At 46.0% G+C, this 9,024-nt stretch overlaps 1 protein-coding gene across 3 annotated transcripts in view; it reads right to left on the bottom strand.

Annotated features, from left to right (window-relative positions):
• Positions 1-9,024, bottom strand: part of EPS8 (epidermal growth factor receptor pathway substrate 8) — a 143,612-nt gene that overhangs the window by 12,212 nt on the left and 122,376 nt on the right. For 2 of the 3 annotated variants that reach the window (XR_004427436.1, XR_004427437.1), the window contains exons 18-19: positions 2,527-2,740; positions 600-781 (exon numbers count right to left, since the gene is read on the bottom strand). Coding sequence is in view for 1 of the 3 variants with exons in the window: in XM_033161737.1 (XP_033017628.1) it covers positions 2,527-2,740 (214 nt within the window). In the remaining 2 variants the exon portion in view is untranslated. The remainder of the gene's footprint in view (positions 1-599; positions 782-2,526; positions 2,741-9,024) is intronic. The other variant, XM_033161737.1, reaches the window with a different exon arrangement.

Here is a 9,024-nt window from a genome sequence, read left to right as displayed (position 1 = left end):
AGAAGGGAATCAAACCATAGGTCCACCTACTGTAGGATCAGTAATGGCAGTGGATTTCAAACAGGGTTTTTTTTTTTTTCCAGGCAGGGGATGCCAACCTGTCCTAAGTATTGTGGGCCCAATTTTATGGAACTCCTCTCCAGCTGTGAACAGACAAGCCCCTTTCCTGTTGAACTTCCAGAATTGCTATCTATTTGTTGCATTGATATACCTCCTTATCTTCCAAGGATCTCAAGGTGGTGGTTCATGGTTCTCCTCCTTCCCTTCTCGTTCACCTTCCCAACAACCCTGCGAATTGGGTTAGGCTAAGAGATCATGACTGGCCCAAGGTGAGCTTCATGGCCAAGAGGGGATGCAAATTCTGTTCTCCCAGGTCCCGGTCCAGTTTTATCTCTTTCTCAGCATTTAGTTACTTGCACATGGCACTGCAATTAAGCCGTATGCCAACACTTAAAATAAACAAACCAACCTGGGGACCTTCTGCAAGCAAGCAGAAACTCTGCCACTGAGCTTAAGCCAGCTCTTTTGGACAGGATGGTGCTGAGTAGCTCTTAACTCTGATCAACTCTGATCAGAAAATGTTGCTCCTTGAAACTCACACTGGGTTGAAGCCTTTCGCCTGCAACCAGCTTTTCACGTCTTCGGGAGAGGAGTCGTAGCTGATGTTGACGGCTGGGGCGTTGGATCGTGGCACATGGAACTTCTTTTGGGCAGCACTTCGGCCAATGGTGAGCCGGTGGATGAGCTCATCCTGGGACTTCCTCCATCTGAGATTTCCGTCCTTTAAAAAACAAAGGAGGGGAAGGAAGAAGAGAAAATTGACTGCTGTTTAAAATATATATTTGAAAAAAGCGACTCAAAGGGAAACTGATTCCTGCCACCTGCTTTGATTGCTTTAACTGCAGTGCAATCCTATGCATGTTTACTCAGAAGTAAAGGCTGTGGGGTTTACTCCTCAGTAAATGTGCATAGAATTGAGGCCCTATGCCATTTTCTTGCCAATGGTATAGCTATGTCAGCTTTTTTTCTGTTAATCTAGAATTTTAGGATTAAGGACAAATCATAATCAACTTTGCCGAATTCTGTTCTCCCCAAATTAACAGGATTTGTGGTGAACTCCCACTGCAGGCTTAGAGTGTGATCTAACCAAACTGAAGCACAATTAAGCCGGTTGCTTTCAATGAGAGAGCTAAGGATGTGCTTCATTTCCCCCCATTAAAATCAATGGGACTTAGGAGTTCTTGATGTGGATTGGTTCCTTCATATTTAGGGCCATATATGTTTAATATGTAAGCATGTACTAGGATGGTTCTATATATCACCCCAACAGCACTGGCTGTTCGAGATTAGCATGGCAAATGTGTAGGCACCAAAAAACAGTCCATCACTAGGGTTTTTGGCTACTGCAGCATTCTCCTCCTTAGCTCCTGTCTCCCACACTGGCTATTTCAAGAGCAAAGGGAAATCACTGCTTTGAATTCTGCCAGCCAAGAAGCCTTGGCTGTGCTTCTTCCTTCCCATCCTGTAAAATTAGCACGTGCCGCACATAGCAAAGCAAGCACAATGAAAAGCTGGCACAGCCCTCCAGGGATCGGAGTGGCAGCCTTGCAATAGCTGACTGTTCACTGGTCAAGGCTGCACCACCCCAAGCGATTCTGCGAATAGAATAAATCGTGAAAATTAACATGTCTGCATTAGTCAAGTCTGCTTTCCACAACCATGTTTCCGAAGCATCTGGAATTGTTGGGCTGGGGGAATGGCAAAAGTCTGTGCATGGAGACTCAAGGCAGATGGGCTGCAGAGGACCCAGGAGGATAGAAAAAGCCCATTTCCTGACCAGAGGATACTCTGTACAGTCTGCCTCCATAAGAGCTAGAAACTTGGCTTTAAAATAAACACACCCAAGAACCTTTGGTTCTCAACACCACTTCCAATGCCAAATTTTCTGGATGACAAGTACAGTATTCAGAACACATTTCCCTCCAAGTGACGGGCTGGTATCCAACACTAGTCATACTCTGAGAAGATTCAATGAAATAACTGAATTTCAGCAAGTCAAGGCCTGAAGGAGCTTCTCCACCCCATCGTTCTGCCCGGACCACTGAGGTCCAGTGCGAGGGCCTTCTGGTGGTTCCCTCACTACAAGAAGCCAAGTTACAGGGAACCAGGCAGAGGGCCTTCTCGGTAGTGGCACCTGCCCTGTGAAATGCCACTCCCACCAAATGTCAAAGAGAAAAACAACTACCAGACTTTTAGAAGACATCTGAAGGCAGCCCTGTTTAGGGAGGCTTTAATGTTTAATAGATTATTGCATTTTAATGTTGTTGGAAGGCACCCAGAGTGGCCGGGGAAACCAAGCCAGATGGGTGCAGTATAAATAATAAACTATGATTATTATCATTATTATTATTGACATAAATGGTTCTACTCGGAGTAGGACTTAACTGGATATAAGCAGCTTAATTACTTCTTTTGACACATGTGGCTTTTCTGGCCCCACAGAAGAAGAGAGAGAGAGAGACTCACGATCTATAGGGGGCGGCTTCTGCCTCTGGCCATCTCGCCCGCCTTCGCTTGAGGTGCTGCTTTGGCGGCTGATGGCTCCAGGCACCTTTGGCACAGGAACTGGGATGGGCGCTGGCATACTTGGCGGGAGAGGGACAGGAAGTGGCGTCTGGGGCGGCGAAGGGATGACAGGAGCGGGGTCAGGTTGCTTCGGAACAAAGTCTGTCCTTTGCTTCTACAAATGCAAAGACAAAAAAAGAGGCTAAATCTTTCATAGCTATGGGGAAAATCCAAGTCGTTGGGGTTTGTAGAATATATGCACTAACTAAACCTCTGCAAGAGTGAACACTTGTTTGCTTATTTTCCACGCGTCAAACCTGAGCAACACGAGAGAGGGCATTGCAGTTAAAGCACATCCATGCATTGCAGGAAGAGAAAAACAGAGAGTGAACCTAAGTCAGTAGATGATCACCATCTCTTGGTCTTTTTAAAAAGAATAGTTTTTAATGCATCTGTCTGTCTGTCTGTCTGTCTGTCTACCTATCACCATCAGCTCAAGGTTTACTCTTGCAGCCCTTCTGACTGCAGAGCCTGCATACCTGGGGACAATGTGAATTGGTCCACAGTGTGGGAATGCCTTCTTACTTCTGGAGAGAGAGCAAGCAAGAATGCATTCCCAAAAGGCTAGTTCACACTGTGAACACTTTTACAGTCCCAGCCTGCTAAGCGGGCTACAGACTTTCAAGAGGTCTGACTGCATTGTGTTTTCAAAAGGCTCTATAGTTTTTTGAGAGCTCTTAACAGCCGAAGAAACCACAGTGGAGAAGGCAACACAGGGGCATTTTTTTCCTCCTGGAAAGCTACATGGGATCTGAAAAAATGAAGAGTGGGAGGTATTGTGCAGAAGGGAGAGTCTTGCTAAATAGCCACCAGATATAGTAAGGCTCAAACACTGAGCAAAAATAAGAGATTTAAGGATCGTACTGGATCCTTTAATCTTTCTCCTTAATCATGCAGAATTGTGCCATGTCAATGCTCAGGAATATAGGTACACACCTATGGCCTTTCCACAAAAACAGCAGGAGTCACCTACATAGGTCTTGCAGATGCATAAAATCAGAGTTGGAAGAGACCCTGAGGATCATCTAGTCCAACCTGAATACGCAGTTGTTCCATAGGGTGTTATCAGCACCATGCTCTAACACACACACGAGAGAGAGAGAGAGAGAGAGAGAGAGAGAGAGAGAGAGAGAGAGAGATGTGTGTTTCTTTTAGTGGCCATAAATGTTTGATGGCTAATCTAAAGTGAAAAGCCCATGCAAAATATATTCCTCATGAAGTATTTGTGAATAATAATAATAATAATAATAATAATAATAATAATAATAATATACCATTCTGAAGCAGAGCATGTTTTCTCCAGACAATCTATGAGCTGTAAACCCAAGATCAAACCTTGGTTACAGCTTGTGGTGCATCTGGAGAGAGACAAACTATGACATGGAAAGCTAGCTAAACCGTGGCTTAGCTCACGGCAGAAGAACCAGGGGAAGAACGTAGTTGCAGTGATTTCCTTTCTGGAACCGTGAGCTTTCTTGCTAAGCTACAGTTTTGCTTAGCATTCCATCTGCTCAGTAATAAGCTAGACAGACCAAGTTTTCTGACCCTGCATAGGGCAGCTTCAGATGTTAAGCCTTGCTTGAGACTCCCTAAGGCTGGAAGTTGAGAATTTGTTAGAGGAAACAGTAGTGAGGTGGGAGAGAAGGCTTTTGAGGAGCGCGGCAGATCTTACGGACAGTTCCAAAAAAGCTTTTAACAAGGCACACCGCTTCATATATTTTATATGAGAACAATTTGAATTACCTCAGAGAGTTCTCCCAGTAATTGCTACAAGAAAAATGGGAGTAAATCAAAGCAAATTAGACAAGTTGGAACAACGTTGAAACGTCAACCACAGAATCAGCAGCCTTCCAGCATTTTAAGTGGGCATTCATTGGCTCTTGATGGGAGCAATTACATGCCAATTTTTGAATTCCTATTGGAATTCCCACCATCACCAGCAGGGACGACAATGTGCAGTCACAAAACAAACCAAACCAAACCATGGCTTGTGCTATATTAGCTCAGGATTGCATTATGGGTGTGTTATATTATACTAAAATATAATACAGTGGTTTAGATTGTATTACCGATCTGCCTCCTGGGACAATACAACTCCTGGGATAATAGACTGCATCATGTGGTAATGCAATGCTTTTTTCCAAGTCAAGCACTTTTAAAATGGGCAAGATGCTCTCAGAAATACTGATGTGCACTGGGCCCTCACAAAGTCAATGGGCAAAGTTGAAGACCTTCATTGCGGTCACCCACAATCTCCAGCACAAGATGGCACCTACGATGATGTGAGCCATGGGGACCAGAAACTTGTTAAAAATAGAAATATTAGGTTTTAAATAAAAGTCCCCCAAGTTGCCTGTGTGGATGTGTAACTCGGGAATGGAATGGATACAACTATTGGGGGTCAATGTTTGTCAGGGAGCTCTGTGGGGCATGATGTTGGCAGGGGACAGGAAGAGACATATAGAGGCAAATCCCCACTTATGTGGGGGTTACGTTCCAGGTCCCCACACACATAAGAGAAATGTGTGCAAGTGGGGAACACCCTGGAGAAAGCCTCCCCAGAGTCCAAAATGGACATCCTCTTGGGGCTCTGTGCAGGGGCTGCATGCAAGCCAGAGGCACAGTGGGGCTTTGTTGAGGCTGCTCAGCCTCCCCGCATAACAGCTGGTGCACAGGGTAGTGCAGCAGCAGCAGCCACTTTCAGCTGAACAGGCACAACAAAGCCCCGCTGCGCCTCTGGCTCGCGAGGAGACACCCACACACCCCGAGCCCAAAGAGGACATCCTCTTTGGGCTCTGGGGAGGGCGTCCTCACGAGCCACCCACCACTTCCAGGTTCCCCGCACTGTACATGTGCGTGGTCACGCAGAAGAACATCTCACGCATGTGGGGAGTTTCCTGTATTGTGATTCCCAGGAACTGGTATATGAGGATATAAAGCACTAGGCAGTGGTGTCACAATGGCTAACAGCCATTAAGAGCCTTCTCCTCCCTGAACATCCAAAACATCTGGAAGGCACCATAATGGTAACTCCCAGCTAAAGTCCAATTCACCGTCTCCCACCATGCTCCATTTGTAGAAGGAGGTGGCTAACTCCACACTCCCAGCTCTGCCCAGTAAGAATGAGAGCAGACTTGAAGTCTAGATTTTCCCTGCACAGGCTTTATATCCCTGTACAGTCATACCTCGGGTTACGAACGCTGTGGGTTGTGGTGGTGAAGTGGTTAAGAGTGGTAGACTCCTAATCTACCACTCCTAATCTAATCTGGTTAAGAGCGGCAGACTCGTAATCTGGTGAACCGGGTTCGCGTCCCCGCTCCTCCACATGCAGCTGCTGGGTGACCTTGGGCTAGTCACACTTCTCTGAAGTCTCTCAGCCCCACTCACCTCACAGAGTGTTTGTTGTGGGGGAGGAAGGGAAAGGAGAATGTTAGCCGCTTTGAGACTCCTTCGGGTAGTGATAAAGCGGGATATCAAATCCAAACTCTTCTTCTTCTTCTTCTTTTTGGGTTGTGGACTGCGCCGAACCCGGAAGTACCAGAACGGGTTACTTCCGGGTTTCGGCACTCGCGCAGAGGCGCAAAATGACATCATGCGCGTGCCCAGACGTGGCGCTGCGGGTTGCGAATGTGCCTGCCGCACGGATCATGTTCGCAACCTGAGGTATGACTGTACATAACTGTACGGACCAAATGAACAAAGAATAAAAAATGCAGTATGTCTGAGACGGCCTTGCACATGCAACAGTTTTCTTTTTTCAAAAAGTGAAGTCATCATTTGGATAAACCTGGAAACAAGAAACTCAATGCAATAGCTGTTTAATTAAACTTTCTTTTAAAAAAGAATACCTCCGCCTCCTCTTCGTCCCCAACCGATCAGTTCTGCTAGAATGGTACTGCACGGATTACTGGCAAAGACTTAATGACAATTCTGGCAACTGCCGAATGAGCACCTGCCCATGTGCATTCCTTCATTTGCAACACATTTCCCAGGCAGCTGAGAAGGGGGGGGGGGGTTGAGAGCAGTTGGCAGTGGGCACTTGTGTTGGATCTAAGCAAGCTGGCAGGAGATCTGGGCACGAGAAATGTGTGTGAAAGAGAAGCTGCACCCCCGCAGAGAGACATTTGCCACAAACGGATAAATAGAGAGACTTGTGGAAGGTTTAGTGGTGGACTCCAAAGAATACAGAGAGAAAGCAGTGAATCCCAAGGGGAAACCCTGGTCAAACTTGGCACCGGAATGTTCGCAAGCGGGAGCAAATGGCCAAGATCTATTGGCAGCAGGAAGAAATATATATATATGTGTGTGTGTGTGTGTCATTAAACCAGTGCCAGGATTAAAAAGGTAATGAGGCAATATGCTGAGCTGTAAAGTGAGGGTAGGCTTGTATGTTAGGAGTCCCATTTCTGACCCGTGTCCATTTTGTACATGTTCACTCATATGCATTTTTCCTTTACTTGTGGTTCTCAAACCTCCCCCGTCCCATGGATCACTTAAAAATTACTTAGGGTCTTGCTGGACCAATTAGTATTTTTTCTGCCTCTTGTAGGGAATGTAATACGTTGAATTAGGAGCTATGGTTTTTAATTGAATCAGTATCAAACTTTAGAATTCCTAGTCTCCCTTCAACAAATTTAGACTCAAGTAATGTGTAAAAACAACTGCACAAACTAATGTAACGTGTACACGGAATGCGTGTATCAATGAAAAGAACATACAAAAATGTGTTGTGTTGGGGGAAACTGCTTAGCAAAACAGGGCGTATTAACAAATTGCATACGGAAATGCGTATATAAGGAGAGATTTGCACTAAAAGGCTGGTGAATCTTCACAAAGACTTTAATTCCCCATCCCTGGCAAACTCACATGGAAATGTGGAGAACTGAATTTAAGATTGGGAAAAAGAGAATCTGACATATCTGCCCACACCCACGAGGAACCGATCCTTCTGTGTGGCATCAGCTACTCTCTGGATGTCCCTGCCCATTGGTATCAGGCAAACACTTTTGCTACATTGTCTTCGACACCCACTGTTTTGTTAAGACTTGCTCAATTTGTACATTGCACGACACTTATTTTCCTCTTCTAGGATAAGGGCATAAACAGAGCTTCGGGGACTGTGGGGCATTTAAAAAAAGAAAAGAAAAAGAAGGTGGCGAATTAGGTTCTCTTTTCTGCTCCCCACCTCTTTTCCTAACTGCCCATCCATGGAAAGGATGCAGAGCAAACTAACAGCTACAGCACAGGACTCCGTGGTGAATTTGGCACTCACTTCCTCTCTTGCCCATATTGCGCTCAGGCAGAGAGGTGGAAGTACTGAGCTCTCATCCTGCTGGGTCCTTGGGATGGAACTATCTCCTTTCAAGCTCATTCCTTCCACAATGGAGGAAACAGATGGGGAGGTGGACAGGCTCCACATGCTCTGTTCTGCTTCAACACCCCAAGCCCACAGGTATCTCTTTTATTTGCAAGTCTTAACATTGCACGGTGACATACTGTTTGGTTTCAGGCAGTAGTCCCTGCTGTGGGTGGCGGTCTGGGCCAGATGGGGCACTGCTGGGTCCTGGCTCTGGAGCAGCCAAATCTGTACCAGGTTCAGTAAGCAGAACTAGGCCAGGCCAGGCCAGGGACAAAGTCCAGAAAGGAAGGCTCTAGATAAGGAGGGCAAGGATGCGATCAGCACCACGGAGAGCTCAGAGTGCTGCTGAGTGCCGAACAAGCAAAACATGAATATTGCTCCAACAACTATCAAACTCTTGACTGAGTCTTAAGCAGGGATTTGACTCCCTTTGGGCTGTTGGCTCCACCCCTACAGTGAATGAGAGCTCCATCCTTAAAGGAGCCTGGCTTGATTTAAAGGTGGTGGCTTCTGAGCTGTTGTCCTTGGGTGGTGGAACTACTTCTTCAGGCATAAGGGTGGGCTGCTCTTTCTAGTGATGTGAGTTTTGAGAAGGCAGGAGTGTTGATTAATGATTCTGAAGCTGAATCAACAGAATTATAGTGTCCCGATCAAAGGAAGTAACAGTACCACTCTATTCTGTCATGGTCAGGCCATGTCTGGAGTACGGTTTCCAGTTCTGGGTGCTACAATTTAAAGATATCAAGAAGCTGGAAGGTGTGCAGAGAAGGGCAACCAAGATGATCAAGCGTCTGGAAACCAAGGCTTATGAGGAATGGTTGAAAGAGTTGAGTATATTTAGCCTAGTAAAGAGGAGACTGAGATAGCCATCTTCAAATATCTAAAGGGATGTCACATGGAGGATGGAGCAAGCTTGTTTTCTCCTGCTCCAGAGGGAAGGACCCAAACCAATAGCTTCAAGTTACAAGAAAGGAGGTTCTAGCTAAAGATCAGGAAGAACTTTCTGACAGTAAGAGCTGTTCAACAGTGAAACGGACTCC

Source organism: Lacerta agilis, chromosome 10 (genome assembly GCF_009819535.1).
Source record: "Lacerta agilis isolate rLacAgi1 chromosome 10, rLacAgi1.pri, whole genome shotgun sequence".
In the NCBI taxonomy this organism is placed as follows: domain Eukaryota; kingdom Metazoa; phylum Chordata; class Lepidosauria; order Squamata; family Lacertidae; genus Lacerta; species Lacerta agilis.
The sequence above is the reverse complement of the archived record's forward strand: the minus strand, read 5'-3'. Positions and strand labels throughout refer to the sequence as shown.